At 33.5% G+C, this 20,273-nt stretch overlaps 1 protein-coding gene across 2 annotated transcripts in view; it reads right to left on the bottom strand.

Annotated features, from left to right (window-relative positions):
* Positions 1-850: 850 nt before the first annotated feature.
* LOC130902118 (high affinity cationic amino acid transporter 1) overlaps positions 851-20,273 on the bottom strand; it is a 153,749-nt gene continuing 134,326 nt past the window's right edge. The window contains exons 7-14 of one of the 2 annotated variants that reach the window (XM_057813970.1): positions 18,781-18,964; positions 15,924-16,048; positions 13,629-13,926; positions 11,961-12,067; positions 10,339-10,433; positions 7,809-8,047; positions 4,785-5,066; positions 851-3,304 (exon numbers count right to left, since the gene is read on the bottom strand). In XM_057813970.1, coding sequence (XP_057669953.1) covers positions 2,998-3,304; positions 4,785-5,066; positions 7,809-8,047; positions 10,339-10,433; positions 11,961-12,067; positions 13,629-13,926; positions 15,924-16,048; positions 18,781-18,964 — 1,637 coding nt within the window. In that variant the 3' untranslated portion in view covers positions 851-2,997. The remainder of the gene's footprint in view (positions 3,305-4,784; positions 5,067-7,808; positions 8,048-10,338; positions 10,434-11,960; positions 12,068-13,628; positions 13,927-15,923; positions 16,049-18,780; positions 18,965-20,273) is intronic. The other variant, XM_057813971.1, reaches the window with a different exon arrangement.

Raw genomic sequence — 20,273 nt, 5'->3', positions numbered from 1 at the left:
GCAAAAGAACTTTGTGGAGGATACCACAGGGGACAAAGATCAATAAAGATATTGAGCTATGCCGACAATGATAGCCGAAAACGAGGATGACCTGCAATGTTTGTTATATCAGTTCCAAACAACAGCCGAAAATATGCAGATATCTGTACAAAAAACAGAATCAATGGTAATAGCAAAAGAACCTGCAAGATGTAAACAAGCTATGAACGACAATTCATTAGTGTATGGAATGTACATACTAAGGAGTCAAGATTACAAACGTCACAAACTTACAAGTACGAACCCAAGTAAATGAGGCCTCAAAAATCTCTGTCTATCTGGGGGACCTCATACGGAAAAACAAATATATGTCCACCGATGGTAAAGTACGCAAGAATATGATGAGAGCAGCAGAGATGAAAACATTGAGAACTGTTGAAGAAGTAAATCTAAGAGATCAAATGAGAAGCGAAAGTGTAAGAGAAGAACTGAAAATTCAAAAAGTACGATTCACGAGGTCGAGACGGCGATATTGAAGAGACCACGTCGCCTGAATGATGGGCTAAGTGGGCAAATAATGAAAAACCAAATTTAAGTAATACCTACTGGCCGACCTTCCAAGAGATGGTACGAAAGCTGCACATCTATTTCTCAAGAAGCTGAATAGTAGAAAGAACAAGTCTTAAGAGAAGAGAAAGAAAGAGAAGAAGTGGAAAAATTCTTAACAGATTTATTTTGGACACTTCCAAGTAACTTATATTATTTGAAAGTAGCCCATATTGAAAATATAGGAGCTTATCTCGCATTTGAGAGCTAATTTTCATGGAGTACTGCAACGTAAACTAAAAACATAGATTCTGGTAACTGAAACTTTATTTTTTTGTTCTTTGGGTGCGTACTGATCTGAGCATTCGTGCGCGAAAATAGTCAATGCAGTTGTCCGTGCAAAATTCTAGTCAATCAGATTCAAAAAACACGTTCAAACTGTGCGAATTAGCTCTTAGATGACTCAAAAAAAATCGATAAGCCACGGAGAACAAAATACTCGAACCTATTTGGTTGAAGTACAATTCATTAGTCAAATATTGTTACGTTGCTAACTTTATCTTATCTATGAAATAACAATACTATATCGCGGTCAAAATAGATGTAGCAGTGAGTGGTTCACACAGTGCTCAATGAAAACCGTATAAGAAGATTCAAGAACACTTAAGAGCAAGCTAGTTAAAAAGCAGTTCCTGATTTCTCTGCACCTTCCACATAAAAATTGGACAATTGAAAATTTGTGGAATGGCCTTTTATCAGATTAATCCCGAATGGGTTTTGGATTAGATGATCATCGAATTGATAATCAATGAGCTAGGTTTTAGACTGATAAATATATTCCTAGATATTAGGTTTGATCTGTGAATGATTTGAGAAGGCTTAACTATCGAAACAAAAGCCTTTTTGTCTTCTAATTCAATCAAATTTATCTGGTAGGAAATTTTAATTAGCATACCAATTCCAAGAAGAGTTTCTGAGTCCCAAGTTCAACACCAAAAAGGAAGTATGAAAAATGTTAAATGTTCTTTTGCTGGAAGAAATCAAAGTGGGTTTTGGATTAGTACTCAATGAGCTCCATGGAGACAAGCTAGCCTCCAGACTACTAAATCTATTTCTTAATAAAAGGTATGATCTGTATTGATCTGATATGATATAACGGTCGAAACAAAAGCTCTTCTGATTCGAATGAACACCAAAAATGAATATTTAAAAAATTAACTAAATGTCCTTTTTTAGATGGAATTATAGTGAGTTTTGGATCAGATGACCATTGAATTAATATTCTTTATTTAAATATATTTCAAAATAAAGAGTAGAGACTGTAGTGATCTTAGAAGGTTCTATGATAGAAAAGAGAGAAGCTTGGGAATAATGATTTATAACAGCACCCGTTTTTACCCCGTATACTTATCATATTGTTCCCCAATTCTCTCAATATACTTCAACCGTACTAGCTCCTCTTTTTTTCGTCGATATATTTTCGTAAATGTTTTAGTTTGAGTATTATTCGATCTAGTTTCACTTAATTCAGTGTATGAAGGGTGGCTATTAAGTAACGAGACTACCGTTGCAACAGAAAAAGCACGCATGCGCCAAGGGTTAACGACTATCAGCTGTTTAGCCTGAAGCCCACTCTTTCGAATGCGGTGTCTACCGTATGTGTAGACAAACCAGTGTAGCCGTTGCCTTCGTTTGTATAGTGGCTGGTTTTTTGTTTTGCCGTAAAAATGATCGACGTCAAAATAGAGCAACGTATTGTTGGAAAATTTCACATGACACTGGAAAAAACTGCAACTGAAACTTATAATTTATCAAAACTAGTATATAGCAATGAATGTATGTCTCATCAACGTGTTTTTGAGTGGCTTAGTCGTTTCAAGATAGCTAGCCGAGATGCTGAAGATGATTTATGTTCGGATCGCTGCCGTCTAAAAGCCTAAAATTTAAACAACAATAAACTCGCAAAAATATTTGTAATAACACTTTGAATGCGATTGAAAATAATTCAAACTTAAGTGTGACGATTCAAATCTGCATTGAAATGAACAAGATTCGAATCTGTCGAAGATGTGAAAGAAAATGCGAAGGGCGTCCTGAAGGAACTGACAGAAAAAGACTTCCTGCACTGTTTCGCACAATGGAAGATTCGCATGGGGCGATGTAGAGATAGATGAGGGGCATATATTGAAAGTGATAGAAAATAAATATATATTATATCAAAATAAAATGTTTTATACCACCATTATGTGCATTGCTTTGTATGTTACACAATTATCTGCATATATTTCAATCCAAACAGTCATTTCTTATATACTCCCTTCTTATGATATGCTGTAGTTTAAAATGAAATTCAGAAAACTTCGATGGATTTGTACAACTGTATTAAGAAAATAGCAGATTTTTCAAGCAAGTTTTTTCTTTGTACTCAATTTCTAGATCTAAATATAACTTAATGAAGCTCTAATTACACTACTAATCATCCCAATTAGCGTAGGCCAGCGGATCGCTAACGAACAAATTCGAAGCAGCACCAATTGCTTGAGTGTTTGATTGAGAGGTTGTTCCTTGAGCGGTGGCTGGTTGAGAATTAGGTTTGGGACTCGGTCTCGAAGTGGTAGGCTTCGATTTATTAATTACCGATTTAGTATTGTTGGTGTTCACGTTGTAATGCTGCTCGACCTGGTAAAGTTGTGGCTGGGCGGGAGGTGGAGGTTGAGCCCAAGCCGGACCGTGATCCCACGCTTTGGTCGGATCCCATTCGTACGCAGTCTGGGGTTGACTAAACAAAAATTTGAGCAATAATTATACTATAACTATCCCTTCTAATGATCGACGCAATTTGTTTTTTTTTATTATTTTTTGCTTCTGTTTCTTAATGTTTTCCATAGTTTTATAGCAGAATTAAGCACTACATTATAATAACGAAAACAAGGATACCAACATAAAAAACATGAAACATAAAAAATCAATTCGAACTACTTCTTTACAAAAAATCAAGGGTTGAAAGTTTGCAAGCAAATATTAGTAGAGGGGTGTGGGCTACAGCTCGTGACGATTTTTAATTCCTTGAGATAAGGATGCGCCAGCTCGGGACGGGGATATTTCAGGTAAACGAAAAGGTAATAATACAAATCGTGACGGATTTATTGAGGGTATTACCTGAAATTTAGTATACTTTGTAAAGCTGGAAAAACAAAAATGAAAACCTGGAATTTCAAAATTTTTTAAACTGTATTTTAGCATTAGGTAGGTACTAAACAATATACAATAGAGAAATGAATTTTTCAAATTTGGGAAAGCCGTAGTTTTTGAAATTCCACCACCTCGTCAAATTAAATTCGTTGCTCCGTTCTTCATTTTCCAAACAGATAACGTGGTGTGGGTGTTTGTGGCAAGTTAAAAATGAGATTAGTAGTAGATTTTATGCTAAGTCAACGGAGAAATCAATTGCTTTTAATCAATGATTCTAAATTTAAAAAAGCGAGATTACAAAAAAAATGGTAAAATTCTTTGGTGCAGCTCACTAGAAGGATGTAAAGCAAAGTTCCATACAGATGGATATAAGTTGAGGTTAGGTTAGGTAGGGTTCATTTAATAATTAAAATCCCGAGCTGAATAATCCTCTGATACGAGTTGTATAATCTTCATGACAAGCATGAGCACGTTTTGGCACATTGTAACAAAAATTAAAATTTTATGGCGGGCATTAAAATCACGAGTTAGCGCAGGCCAATCATAAAAAGTTTCTCAAGCTTTGTTTGTTGCACTTTTCTGACAACTTTCATAGCTTGCCAAATCTCGTTTGCTGTTTATGGCTGGAGATATTCGAGAATCAAATAATTTTCGTCGTCTTGGCCCATATCAGCTGAGTGCTTTGAATTTTGGATAGACCATTTCTGCCATTTTAATATCTTCGTCAATAATTACTCAGCTTCTGAACCATTCATGTCAGTTTTTTTTCACTTGTTATGTTTTGATTTTCCCACTCATTCCGCTTACTATGCTACAGTTGGTAGATACTCGCAATTACATTATTTAACGCGAGTTTCGATAACTGTGTTATCGTCTTCAGAGACCGAAGTTATACTGTTTATCTGAAGAAAATAAATTGGTTATCGCAACTCGTACCAGAAAGTGTGATTGTGATCGTTGGTAAAAATAAGATAATATTTAAATAGAGATTATTGAGAATCACCTCGCTTTGATTCACTTATTTTTGTATACCGTTTTCGCAATATATCATTCTGTGTAATAATTACCTGTATATATTATGATCTTCACCGTATGGTGACGTACTATTATTATATTTCGGTTTTTCGTGATCAGTGACAGTTAATTCAATATTTTGATCACTATCAGGTCCTTCTTCTAACGTACTGTTTTTTATACCATAGTAAAAATACATTATAAATCCTAAAGTCATCCAAATCGTGAACCTAACTAAGGTTAAAATGGACAGCTTCATTATCAAATATATGTTCACTGTTATTGCTACAACTGGAATGAAAGGCAGGCCTGGAGTCATGAACATCAAACTTTTCCTGAAAAAAAAAACACATTGTATAGTGAAATGGTAGAATACATTATTCTCAAAGAATAAAAGTATCAAATAATTATAATATTATAATAACAGTTTCTTTATTATTATGAGATACGTCAATTTGTAAAATGACATTTTATAATTTCATCTCTCAACTCAAATTATCTCTCTGATCTACGTCAAAATGACAGCTGTCGATTTTTTCGAATGTACCCATGTTAGCTTCTTTTGATTTTTTGGTGGTTCGGTTGGTTTGTATTGTTACGGACGCGTCTCCGCCCTAGAGACGGTCCTGCCAAGATGTAGTGGAGTTCTGAAATTCGGCGAAGGCGTGCTGCTAATTTATTTATTCTAACATTCCAGTTTTTGAAGAAATTAATTTGTTATGAATGGTGAAATAATTCACTTTACTTTGATGGTATTTTGAAACCACATGTCTCCTCAAGTAATTTCAATTTTCTGTTCTTGTTTTATTCTGGTGCAATACCATTTATTTTTTTCCCTAATAAAATTCGATTAGCTCTTCATTCTTATCCATTTTTGTTCTCCAGTCGTCTGTTGGTCTTTCCCAATTTCTTTCCACTATACAGTCTGAAAAGACTTGTATATAAAACCCGCACTAAAAGGTGTATTTACAGGGTTTGGACATACATCCAGAATGTATGGCAATAAATGGGTAAAACCAATTTTACAAGCTGGAGAAATAGGTGAGAAGAAGAAGGAAATTATATGAAAACAAAATTACAGACAGTTTTAAGATAACATGATGCTAATAAAGCATAAAGGCGTAAAAGAGATTGATAATGCTCATGATGTTTATACAGTTTGCGAGGAAAATATTTTGAGTGGTGTAATAGTTGGAAAGTAGGCTAGAGTGCACCAATATGCACAACAGTCATTAAAGAGGCCACTGTTCTATCAGTACTGACATGGACTGACATTGATGGAAAAGTAAATCAAAGCGTCGCTATACGATTTAGTAATAAAATGAACAAGTTCCTTCTCAAAGTTATAATCTTAGTTTCCCGGCAAGAGACTTTTCCTCAGGAAGTGGTATTCGGCCTCAGTTAAAGTATTTAAATAACTGGTACTCAGATGGGGTGTTAATTAATATTAAATTGAACTCCACCAGCTTTTTAACGAACGGTGTTAAAACAAATATTGCGTTCACTTTCACTTTCACTTTTGTGCACTTAACTTTCTTTACTATGGTAACTATAAACAGTCTAAGATGATTTAGGGTTTGAATTACTAGAACACCCCCCTTATTCACCAGATTTGGCTCCGTCCGACTACCATCTCTTTCCTCAACTGATAAAAAGTCTAAAAGGTCGTAAATTTTTTTCAAACGAAGAGGTAATAAAAGCTGTGGAGGTCTGGTTTGCAGAGCAAGAAGAAACATTTTTTTTTGGAAGGTCTAGAGACGTTGCAGGTTCGCTGTAATGGATGTATCCAATTAAGAGGAGAATATGTTGAGTAATAAAATATTTTGACATTGAAATTTTGTTTGGTTTTATAGTAGGCTAAGAATTTTTCAATATATCCTCGTACGTATAGCGGTATGTATTTATTCTGTCAGTTGAAAATCGAATAAATCGTTGATGATCTACACATATTGCCCGAATATCGGATAATCACATTGTGACAGGTAGATAAAAGTTATTGATGTGAATTCTGCAGTGTATTAATCAAATAATTAACACGCAGAATTCAATTTGAACGCCACAAAATTAGATTATTCATACTATACACTTTTGAAATCCACTTTTTAACAAAGTACGTACTTCCTTTACAAATACAATGATGTCGACCCTTTTTTTTATTGATCATCATTTTTCAAAGCCACAGCAGCGGCTGCTACAGTCCCACGTGTATTGTATTCGATTCGACCATAAAACAAATCATATCTCGAATATGTATCTGAGATTTATGATCCCAAGTTGGGGTTATATGATGATATTTATTATGTTATATACAGTTGGTTCACCATTGATAATATCAAATAGGAATACCTTTTTTATCACGTGCTGGAAAATTATTCATTCATTCGTTAATATAATATAATATAAAATAGAAGACGAAGTAGAATATTGTAGATGGACTGTGTTTTATTGTCGTGTTAATTCAAATGATATTTCATTTTTAATAATGTGGTTCATATGTTGACGGAAATGTATGTATGTATTCAATTCCTAGGAAATGTACTTATGTTATTCTAAATAGCAATCGAAAATATATAATATTTAAGATATAATTGGGTACACAGAGTAGCGGGGAAGGGGAAGGGGAAGGGAGCTTTTTTGATCATTTTTTAACAGGTTTTTTTTATGTCGAGATGCGCGAAATTTCAAGATTATCGATTTTTCTGCTTTTCATGCATGCGCTTCTCTTCCACGATAGATTTGTTGAATAATGTTGTTTAATCAAATGTTTTATTCCACTATTTCAGTTTTAGCGGCTTTAAATACCCATTTCGTAGACATATGTGTAAGTAATGAAAAAATTCCTAGTTGATTTTGTTTATATTTTTCAAGCTTGAGCAATACAGAGTTACTTTAGAGATGAGTCTTGTTTAATCGATAATATTTCCCTACAGAAGTTTTCCAAGCTTATTTTCAACAAGAATTCTTTATTTTCCAAAGCTAAGGTAAGAATTTCCATTAAATCTTACTTAGAACTCATGATAAGCCCCGAAAAATGTTTCTTGATTTCGTGAACTCAAATAAACATCGATGGCACTTACCTGTTTTGAGGTTTACGAGATATCATTAGACATATTGCTAGAATAGCGAAGAAGAAGAGCCACAGGAAAATCGATGTTGCGGTGTTCATGTTATCCATTCCACAAACAACGATTAGATCAAATATTATTATCAAAATATATAAGTTTCCAACCATTTTCATAACAAACATTCCCGATTCTTCTGTTGCCGGGCCTGTGTCTACCCAAGGGAAGATGGCTGGGCATAGATATGTCGCTGCCTGGAAAATAATAATCAATTATAATCAAATGATGAATATACTTTATAGAATGACAATTGTTTTAATTTTTAATTATCCAAAATTTGATATTATTCATATGTAATCCTTAACTTTATGAGATATGTGCAAAGTTTATTATGGAAATGAAAAGATACTGGGTGGTGGATAATTATGATCTAATACGAGAAATTAGTGGATTATCTTCGGCACAGTATTTTAATAATCATTTAGTTAACTAACGCGAGTTTATTACAAAGTAGTATACTTGGGCCAGTACTTTACCTCTTGAACAATAATGACATCCACAAATTAGAAAAAGATACTATTGTCAGATTTGTTTACGACCCAGCCATTTTGGAATTATGGAGAATAAGCTGGACGAGAATAAATTGATACATATCAGTTTGATAAAGAAAAAGGTAATAAGTACCATGGACTGCCAAAGTGAGGAATAAGGATGTTCTCAGGCGTATCAATAAAGACCGTGAACTGTTTAACATCGTGAAGAAACGAAAGATTGCATACCTTGGCCATATAATGCGAGGCCATAAATATCAATTCCTTCAGCTGATAGTTGAGGGTAAGATTGAAGGTAAGAGAGGATTGGGACGGAAGAGGATGTCATGGTTGCGGAACGTGAGGCAGTGGACGGGTATACAAGATATTCAGACATTGATCCATACCGCAAGTTTTGGGACAAATAAAAACAAATTTCATAATTTTGCACTATATTTTTGCATTCTTTGAACCAATTATCGAAGAATTTTTTCCATTCCAAATGAGTTACCTTCAATACATGTGATCTGAACGCATCAACCACTTCTTCAGGTGTAGAAAAACGTTGACCTCGTTATTAATTTTTTATCTGCGAGAATAAGAAGGAATTATTTGGTGCCAAACAAGGACTGTACGATGGATGACCCTTCAATTCGATGTTTTGACTGATCAAAAACATTTTTATTTGAATTGATGTGTGAGAGCTTGCATTGTCGTCTTCTGCGATTGGTTTCCCTGGTTTTTTGGACACTTTTAGCAAACAAATGCTGGCGTATCATTAAGAATTTAACGTTCTACGTTATTCTAATGGAGCAGTGGCGACATGTCTAGTTATTCCGAAATAACAGGCAACCATTTATTTCGAAGCGCTTCGTGCGCGAATAACTTTTGTTGGATTCGGCTCGTCTTGAAAGACCCATACAGTGGATTGTCAACCAATAATTGGAGGAGTGCAATTAGTGTTCAAGTATACCTCAAGTCACATGACTATCTTATGCATAGCATCGATGTTTTCTGGCACAACAGCCGAATTTGGACGACCTTCACGAAATTTCTCCTGCAGCGAAGTGCGATCATGATTGAATTTGGAAAACCAGCGAAACACGCTGGCACGTGATGATGCTTCATCACTAAAAGACGAAGCGAGTTGATCGGCATAATGTTGTTGGTTTAATCCACGTCGAAAGTCATAGAAAATTATCGCACTATTTGGTTTCATTTTTTGACCAAGATGACCGTTCAAAATATCTTCAAACAACTCAAATGACTTATGACAATACGTTCAAACTTTATGATGACAATGTCAGATCTGACATATTCACATCAGTATTGTCATATCTCAAAACTTAAATAGCAACCCTCGTATAATAAATAACTTGCAAATAAACTAAACCTGAGATCGGTTTGGAATTACAATATAGGTGACAGCGAAAGCAGCACCCAAATAATTTACGGATTCCAAAATAAAGTTCTAAGGAACAAGGTCGATACATCTTGGTACTTTGGAAATAATGACCTCCATCTTGATCCGGAAATAAATATGGGCGGTTAATCACTAAAATTATCGAACAGCGGATCTCTAAACTCGTAAATAATAACACATAAGAGAAAACTAAAGGGGATAAGTCTTACTAGCATTAGTGTTATTTTGTAATACAATTTAAGGGATTGTCGTTAATTTCAAGACTTTTTTTTTTGTTAACAAGGTCAATAAGCTAGTATTGATAATTGTAATACCTAATTTGAAATGTATTTAGTGGTCGCATAGTAGAACAAATTGTGTTTTTAGATGACGCTACATTTTGCCTAAATGTTTCAGTCAGTAATCACATTGCAGATACTGGAGTGAAGATAATCCTCAGTGGATATATGAGCTCCATCAGAAAAAACATGTCTGGACAGAAATAATTCATGATATACTTATTTATCTTTATTTTTCTGAATAAAATCTTTGAAACGTAACTAGGTCACAATATTGCCTGAGATAAATTTATTCGAAATAGTGAATTTTCTACCTGGATTCTTCGTCCAATGTATCCCAAACTAGGTCCAACTGCCGCCCCAACGACTCCACCAGTACTAGTAGCACTACTGGCTCCATGTACCGTTCCTACAAAAAACATACCTAATTATCCATCATGAATTATCTACATTTTATTATTGTTATTATTCTACGTAGAATAAAAGTTCTGTAGTGGAACTTAATTATTAAATGAAAAGTTTACTCAGATTAATTTATGAACTATTAACCAAAATACTAAAAAATACATTAAAATCTAAATTGGATAACTAGACTAAAAAGTAAACAGGGGTTAGGAAAGGATTTAGAACAAGTTACATCTATTCACCATGAAATTAATTGGAAAAACCAAATAAAATCGAATTTCAATATATATGGCATTCATTGATTTTGGTAAAGCTTCCTATAACGCAGCACAAAACTTAAGATTTATCAATCTACCTATAGTTGAATGTGAATTCTCAAATACTACAGTTGCGTTTAGAAATTCAATTTAAGAAAAAACATCAAGGAAAAACAATATTGCTATTTTTATTCATTTCCAAGTTTTCATATTTATTCACCTTTTAAACTTTCTATGGACAAATAATTCAAGACCAAAAATAGCCAAATCGGTCCAGCCGTTTTCGAGTTTTAGCGAGACTAACGAGCAGCATATTTCTTTAATTTATTATTTCTTTTAGACCTTTTGATATATTAATGCATAGAATTGATTTTTGATCACTTTTGTTTTAAATTAAAATTAGTTTCTTTAATAATTTTTGGAAGAAAAAATTTGACGTTTCGACTTTTCTTTAAGTCTTTATCAAAATATGATATTTACACTGACAATTTGCGTATTTATATTAATCAATAGATCACCTACATTATGAACATGAAAATGAGAATAAAATCAAAATAGGAAATGTTCTAATAAGACAAATTGATTTTAGATGTAGCAGTACTTAATGAATCAAATTATTTGTACTTAGTTTTATTAGAATTTACAAAATAGAGCTATAAATTTTACTTAAATTATTTAGGTCTTTTTTCATCATTTATAGCTTTTTCGTTTTTATGAATGTGGTCTGCCAATTATATATCAAGTGCCTTGTACCAATTGAGACGCTGTGTACATAGGGCAGACCTCTCAATATTTAGAAAATAGACTAAAAGTTCATCAATACGACCAAAAAAATGAAACTGCGTTAACGAACCATAAAATATAAAAAAAAACATAGATTCAATTATAAAGATTGAAAAAAATTTTTGGAACGGAATCTAATACACGAAAAAGAGAATTTTTGGTTAGGTTTTATTTCTTAGACCTTTTGATCTATTAATGGTTCTAAATGTTCTTGATTTTAGGTCTTTTCTGTTTTAAATTTAGTTTTTTTAATAATTTATGAAAGATTGACGTTTCGACTTTATCAAAATATTTTGATCTCAAGAGAAATAAAACGAAAGTCGATATCTAGTATCAATTTTAGCGTCTCATTGTTGGGATATTCTGTATAGTAATATTTCTTGTTCAAAATTTTCACGTTTTTTTTAACTGAATAAATTTCATTTTTTGGTAGTTGAGACAACTACCAATTTGTGGATTGTTAAACCGCTTCTATTATTATTAACACTTACCGTAAAATTTATTTTCGGTTCTATCTGAAACAAGAAACTGATCGTCCCGTCCTGAAAAATCTTCATCTGGTTCATCACCTCCAAAAGTATCGTCACTATCTGGAGAACTGTAACAATAGGTAAAATATTCCAAAATTACTGTTCCAACTCGTTGCTCTTTTATAATACTGAATAATGAGATATTGCGACATACAGGGATAACAACAAAAGTCCTGCTTAGTAAATATTTTATAGTAATCGAGTTTTTTTTTCATGACAAACATTATTTTTCACCTTTTAATTTGATTATTACTGAAGGGGTGATTTTTATATTTTTCAATAATATTATATATCATATATAATAATTTATTTTGAAAACAAAACTCTATTCTTTGAGGTGATTAATATTAAAACTATTTGTAATAGATTGTAAACAAACTGTATAACATTTTTCAACTCATTTATTGTGGCATATTATTCATTATCAGCGCTAACTCGAGGAATCATGATTCCTCGTGAATTTTTTAAAAGGTACGTATCTGGGAATACGAGGGCCACTTCAATAGTTCATAATATCTTGCTCCCAACTAGGCCAATAATTTATTATAGTGCGTTTTTACAGTTGAAATATCTATTATTGATCATAAATGTTATTCAAAAATAGAATTTGTGTTGACGGATACGTGAATGAACTCCATAAAAGGAATCTAAACAATTTAAATACTAACCACAAAATTCCTTTGTTGAAAATACTGAGGATCTTTTCTTAAAACGCGTCAGTAATATTTAAAGCCATCGGGACCATCTAATTTGCATTATGTTCCATAAGAAAAGATTATCTGAGAGAAATTTTTAAAATAAAATGTTTGATGATTATATAAAATTACAGGGTTCTAAGTAACATTATTATAGATTCGAGAAAAAGCAGTTTTAAAATACAGCAACCCACAAAACTATGGGTATAAGTCAAAAAATGATTTCATATTGAACTAAAGTGAAAGTTTTCTATAAGTATTCTCGTTGCTTGAAATAAATAATATTTTGTTGAAAACATACAACTTTAAGATTCTTGTATAGTTTGTTTATATTTTATAAACGTTTCGTACACCTTTGAACAACAACACAAAAAACCCTCTACTTACCAAAAAACAAAAGTATTTATTGCTTTATCAATGTAAAAAAACTATAAACTAAAAAAACAGCTTACGTACGAGTACATTTAGTGTAAATAAGAAAAATTCGAAAACCCTAAACTATTTTCAAAATAAATTTTACTCTTTGTTTTTTAAAAGTTCATGTTTTTAAACATAAACAAGGTTCCTAGACAATTAATTGAGTAACAACAGAATACTATGAAATTATTTTTTCTTTTACTTCATTTGCTGTAGCAGTTGAACAAATAATGGTGTCATGATTTTGTCTATCCGCACCTGGCATCCATTTTATCATGCTGCGCAAGGTATTTATTTTATTTTTAGCTAGTTATTTTTGTAGTTTCATTGATTCCTCAGGTCTCTGTGTAATTTCTACCTTTTTACGCAAGGTATGTCGAAATAGCTATTAAGCTTGCAAATAAAGGGGTACTTTTGTGTAGACTTACAATTTCTACCATCAATAGTTTCAAGAAGATAGAAATGTATTATCATATTTATAATATACACTTTTTAGATGGCAGAATGAAAAACACACCTTCTGGTTACCCTTCGAATCATTACTCGTTGTGTAGCTTGTGGAGGTAGAGGTAGAGGAGACGGTGATGGAATTGTAGGAATGGAAGCGTCGATAGCTTGCTTGAGTTGAGCTGGATGTAACTGGTTACCGTATAGCGCTTGACCGTCCGGATGCTCATCCAATGCTTCTTTGGTAGGTGACCCTCTAATCGGTGTTCGCAAGCTTTGAGGAAGGAGCTCCACTAGATTGGTGGAGTGTGGTTGATATCGGAGAATTAGAACGCAAGTTGAAACTAAAGTATAGGCTAACAGAGTACCTGGAAAAAAAAGAAAATATTAATGGTCGTATGGAGATAGGATTATTCTAGATTTACCTGCAATAAAAGCTTTTTATGAGAAAGTTGTGAATTCCCTAAACAGTTCTATGAAAATGTTTAAGTACGTAAAATTTATATGTACGTAATTTTTTATTTTATTATTATTATTAGAGATGTTTACTTTCAAACCAAGCAGCTCGCTGGGGATTATATAGTTTTTAGCCTCTAATTTATTCCGTTTATTTCACAATTGCAGAACTTTATTCATATTTAATCTATTATAACTCGACTCTAAATAGAAGCAATATTAACTTTTACATTCAAGAGGTAGCTATTGTTGAAAATGAGACGAAGCTTCGCTTGTGTCTGGAGGAATTTTCATTACTGGACGAAATGGGTAAAACGAGAGCTTGAATTTAATATTTGGTAAAAAAAGCTGACTAAGTTTATGAAAATAAATTCTTACGATTTATAAACTCGATAAAGTTTATTGCAGTTACAATCGTAATAAGTATGTTCAGTACATCATATACTATAGGCTTAAAATAAAGTGAAAATTCATTATTAAATATCAGGAATATTTCGTTCCCTCTCTCTATTGTTCTTTCTATTATGTTTCATGAGTAAATTATCTTTGGTCTACCTTTTCGACAAAGCAGAAACCTATTAATTGGGATCTCTTAATTTCTGATGAGGATTTAGTTGAATATTTGAAAAAGTTTATTATAGATGTTAGTGTTCAAAAGTTAAGCTCTCGCCAACTATTGAATTATGCTTCGGGCAAAATATCAGTGCCTGTTCTTGCAAGAGAAAATTTTGATACCGGAAATATGTCCAAAAAGAGTAACAGTGAATTTATTCAGATCCAGAAGATGTCGTTCATTTTCCATCCTGTATTCCTGATTGGGGTAAGTCTTCATTTACATTAATCACAGGAGTAGGCATAAGACGTGAGCGTTATCCTTCAACATAACCATATACAACACTTTTTCTTCTACATAAATCGATCATTTTTATCTTTTTTTGAGTCCCATGGATTATAGACAGAACATTTCATGTTAAAAATGATATGGAACATTACAAAGAATATATATTCCAAAATATAGCATGTTGAACGTCTTCTAGATAAAAATAAATGCTTCAAATCAATTCAAGTCAAGGTTGCAATTTATTTGTTATCTAAACACCCTATTTTTAATTGCAATATGAAAATTTACATTAATCCAATGTAGCACTATATAAATTAACCGGAAGAAAAATTGCCCAGTAACAATTTGCTTTTAGTTATACATCACATAGATCATGGCACACATAAGATGATTTATCAGTCTTTGCTGAGTGGGAGGTCTCATTTGAAGCCGATATGTTGGGATGGGTTTCAGAGTGACTTTTTATAGTGACAGCTTGATGTTTATTGTTAGTTGCGAACATCGACCTATTAACCAGTGAACTGTATGTGTGTTAGTCGTCGGTTCAGATGAATTCCTAGGTATTTTGTACTTTCTTTTTGCCGTACAAAACACCACTACCGAGCAGGCCCCTCTCCGTTGGGTGTGGGTAACATGAACAGATTTATTTTTTTGTTTCACTTCAATTCTTCAAGTTTTTAGTCACTAGAAAATGAAATTTTGTTGCAATATTGGGGAAGCAATGGCAGGCTTCCGATGAGAAGCTAGTGAAGCAGCGTCATCTGCATATCTTGGGGCAGAGGATCCACTGTAGAATCCTTTGGCATTACGACTTGAAGGCATCTGTTTTGCAAATAGGATTTTAGGATTAGGATTAGACGATATCTAAGGCGTTTCTAAGTTGCGATCTATTTAGTTTTGTCGTTGTTTTCCAAGAGTTTTTTTATTTTTACATCTATCAGTGTGAATATTGGTGTAAATCTTCTCAAAGAATCCAGTTTTTGAGAGATTTATGTGTTTTAAATTTTAGAATGCAGTTTGATTGAAAGTTTTATTTTCGCTATTGAAACAAATCTGTGGAATACTTACCGATGGACATCATCTCTACAAGTATTTCCAGACGTATAAATAGGGCTGCTATAGCTGCCAATAATCCACTAATAAATGTAGCAAGAACTGGCGTTCCAGTACTTGGCCAGACTTGCGAAAACATTCTGAAACAAATAAATTTTATCAAAATGATTCTCTACTTATTAATAGCAGAATATTTTTGATAAAAAATGTGAGACGACGAATTTCACACATCGCAATTGGTTTTTTCAATATTTACCTTAGAATGAATTTACTTTTTATAAAGATAAAATGAGGTTGAAAGGAGAAATACCCAACGGAAAAGTAAAGTATATTTTCACATCCGAAGGAGAGTTGTAAGCACCGTTATTTATGCCACTTTTGTTCTTGTGCTGCCTACCATTTTGTTGTCTGTTTAGTTCATCTCTGCTCCTACACAACGAGTTTTTTCATAAACGAAAAGGGTTTTAAATGATGTTTATTTTATCCACCCACTCTTATAGTCCTACATTCGTAATATTAAGATCAACCTTATCATACGAGGGTGGCTTGTCTATGAATAAGTAACTTTACTGTAAAAATTTCCTGGAAAAAGGTTTTTGTTTTCTTGGGAGCACCTGAAATCCTTGATTCTTCTTTTTTTAATAGGACACTATTTAATTCCGAATATTTGCTCTCCTCCTGAGTTCTTTTTGAGACGTTGGGCTATCATCTTTTTGGTAGTCTTTGTGTGTTTGATTTCTGGTTTTCTGCAATTAGACATGATCTCTCCAATTTCGTTCACGTTCTTAGATCCATCACACCACCTCTAATTTTTTTTTGATATCCTGTCTTCTAGTTCTATTACTGAAGCTCAATTCTTTAATTTCATTTCAGGGTAGGGTATAATGATGTAGGTAACCACGTTCCATAGATTATTAATATGGATGAAAAATATATTTGAAAATAAATCTTCCATACTATTTCAAATGCAAACGAACTTTTGATACCGATTAAGCAAATACGGCACCCAGGTTACAAATATAAATTTTCGTGGTCGTATGTCCACGTTTTTTTCTTCATATTTACCTTGCAATTGGAAACTGTTATTTGTATTAGTAATTAAACTATTTTATCTGTCAGATTTATACAAAATTGTTTTCAAACTTTAAAACGTGACTCGTTAACCTGCCCTCGTACATTGCTTCAGTTAATACATAGAGATTTTCCATCGATTCATTGGCTTTGTTAATTGACTACTCCCCTTTCCATTTTTTTCTGTTTTCGAGGATTAGATCTTCATTATATGTTGGATTTCATTCTTAGAATATTACTTGTTAGAGGTACATGTGTCCACAATAAATTTTTTCAACCAGGTTTTCACATTCACTTTTTGTGCACTTAACTTTCTTTACTATGGTAACTATAAACAGAGATGCATTAAAAACACCTCTGATATTTACCTTGCCAGTTCTACTTTAGCACTTTTTTCTTGCCATTGTATTTGTGGTTCCTATAAACTCCTGAATATTTTCACTTCAATGTCTAATATTTATTTCAGGTTAGTATATACCAGAAACTATTTATTCCATTCGCTATTGTTTTGTTGATGTCCTCCATATAAATCATATTCTTTATCTCATGAAGATTTTTCCAAAACATTGCATCTTACGAGGATGTATTGATATCTAGTTAGCCTAGACCAGTTCCATGCATAAACAAAATATTGCGTTACCATAACAACCAACAATAACTTATTAGAAGTGTCAGTGTATAGTTTGACGTCAAAAAAGAGAGAGTTACGCAATAAATTAAAAGAAAAAATGTCCATCGAAATTGTGAAAATCGAAAAATTGGACTATCGAGCCATCTTCAAGTACCTGTATTTAAAAGGGTTAAGAGGTAAGCAGATTTACGAAGATATGCTTAATACCCTTGGTGATCAATGTCCTTCATATGCAACTTGTGAAAAATTGGGCTGCAAGCTTCAAAAGAGGTAAGACGATGACCGATTGAGAAGACCAGTTTCTGTGTCTGTCCCCGAAAATATCGATGCAGTTCATGACATGATTTTATCAGACCGTCGAATTGGGTAAAACGGATATCTGAAGCACTGAATATTTTATATGAACGCGTTTATCATAGAGTTCACATCAATTCCGACATGAGAAAAATTGCTGCAAAATGGATCCCCAAATGTTTGAATCTTGGCCAAGACCATGCAAGGGTAGAAGCATCGCGTTTGATCTGTGCTCGATTTGAAACCGATGTAGACTTCTTAAACCGAATTTTTACTATGGATGAGACTTTAGTATATTTCTACCATTTAGAAGCAAAGCAAAAATCTGCTGGAAAAGTTCTGGCTTCAGTTTTTTGGGATTGCCATGGAGGAATCATGATTGATTTTTTGGATAAGGATAGAACAATAACTGGAGATTACTATTCGACATTACTGATCACTCTAGGGGGAAAATTGAAGAAAAAAGTCGCGGAAAGCTATCCAAAGGTGTTTTGTTTTTGCAGGGCAATGCCCCTGCATACAAATCTCATGTTGCTATGCAAAAAATTCGTGATTTAGGGTTTGAATTACTAGAACACCCTCCTTATTCACCTGATTTAGCTACGTCCGACTATCATCTCTTTCCTCAACTGAAAAAAAGTTCAAAAGGTCGTAAATTTTCTTCCAACGAGGAGGTAATAAAAGCTGTGGAGGTCTGGTTTGCAGACTATATATTTAGTGATAAAATATTTCGACATTGAAATTTTGTTTGGTTATATAGTAGGCTAAGAATTTTTCAATATATCCTCCTGAAAGAAAACCATCCATCCGTTCGTGTTATTTGAATTTTCTTATTTTTTCTATTTCTTATAGTGCCAAAAGAACGCGATAACTTACCTGAATATCAGTCCATCTTGGGCCATGGCGTAGATGATTCTTGGCATTGGGAACATAGATCCGAACATGCTGACCGTTAAACCAGCAAGTGCTCCAACAGCAACAATATATTTGCATTTGTAGGCACCAACTTGTCCAAACATTTCTACTAACGCAGAATCTTCATCAACTTCAGTATATGGGACTGAAAAAATTTTTATTGTAAATTCGTAATATTCGAATACTATCAGCAAACAAGCGATTAATTTACTTTTAATGTTATCTTGCCAGTTTTTTTTGGAAGATTTGGATAGTAGCTATTCGTTCCAATATTCATAGAACTCAACGGTGGAACTGTTTCAATCCCTGTACGAGAGAATTGATGTTTTTCAATGTTAATGTGGAAAGCCAAGCTTCTTCTTTCTAAATAAACAGCTTGTTACTGCTCAACCATGAAAAGACCTAGGAATTAACGTTTTACCCCCATACACTTTAGAACTGAAGGAAAGTGGAATTTTATGACTCATATTTGAATTGTGTCTTCTACTAACAACCTTCGAAACAGAAAGTAAATCCAATTCAAGGAAGCAAGTTTGACGTAAGAGGGTTGCTTTTCTCAATTTCTGGTCAATATGAGTTCACAAATTGTCGTGTGACTTGCAGTTTGCAAGCCCGGTGAGAATGCAGCTGCATAGATTAACAGTTTAAAAGAAGATGCTGGAGACAAGTGGACGTTAAAAATAAAACGACGTTGACGTTTACAGATTTGGGCGTAGAGAAAATATTTTATTATCAAGTTACAAAAGCTCCGTTACCAGTCTCCGTCATGCCTTTTTCGTAAAAATCTCTCGACCCATCGCGCACAAAGAATTCTCAGTATTGCTTTCGAATTGCAGTCCGCATGACGACAAATCTGGACTATAATGAGGGTGTTTCAATTAAACTAAATCACTGAACATGCCCATCGTAAGCTCAGCTGTTTGCGGTCTGGTGTTGTATTACATCAATATCGCACTACAGATTGGAATATCACGTGATTTTGATCTGTAGAAAGGTTTCACAGTATTTTTAGGAGGTTCGGTTCACAGTTCGTTGTTTAGTGAGTAAACCAGCCGCAATTATTCCTTTCATGTCGCAAAACACGGTACACAAGACCTTCCCCGCTGTCAGTGTAACAGCCGTTTTAACTAGCGCGCCTTCCTCTTTCTCCACTCCATAGACGCGCGTCTATTATCCGGAATATTGTGGCATTTGTGGTGAATATTCGGCACAATAAATTTCTTATTCTTCTTCATACCACTGCAGGAGATGCGTGTAACCTTCCCAGAGTGTGAATCTCTGATCGGTCACGAATTTTTGCTTAATACTACCTATGCTGATGCCCAATTCTTCAGCCATATTGCGTACACTACTAAGTCGGTCTTCCAAAATGAGCTTCTCTACAGCGCTGACATTCTTATCGGTAACACTTGTTTTTTTACAGAAAGAGATAGATAGAGAGAATTGCTTTATTG

This window comes from Diorhabda carinulata, chromosome X (assembly GCF_026250575.1).
Source record: "Diorhabda carinulata isolate Delta chromosome X, icDioCari1.1, whole genome shotgun sequence".
NCBI lineage: Eukaryota > Metazoa > Arthropoda > Insecta > Coleoptera > Chrysomelidae > Diorhabda > Diorhabda carinulata.
The sequence above is the reverse complement of the archived record's forward strand: the minus strand, read 5'-3'. Positions and strand labels throughout refer to the sequence as shown.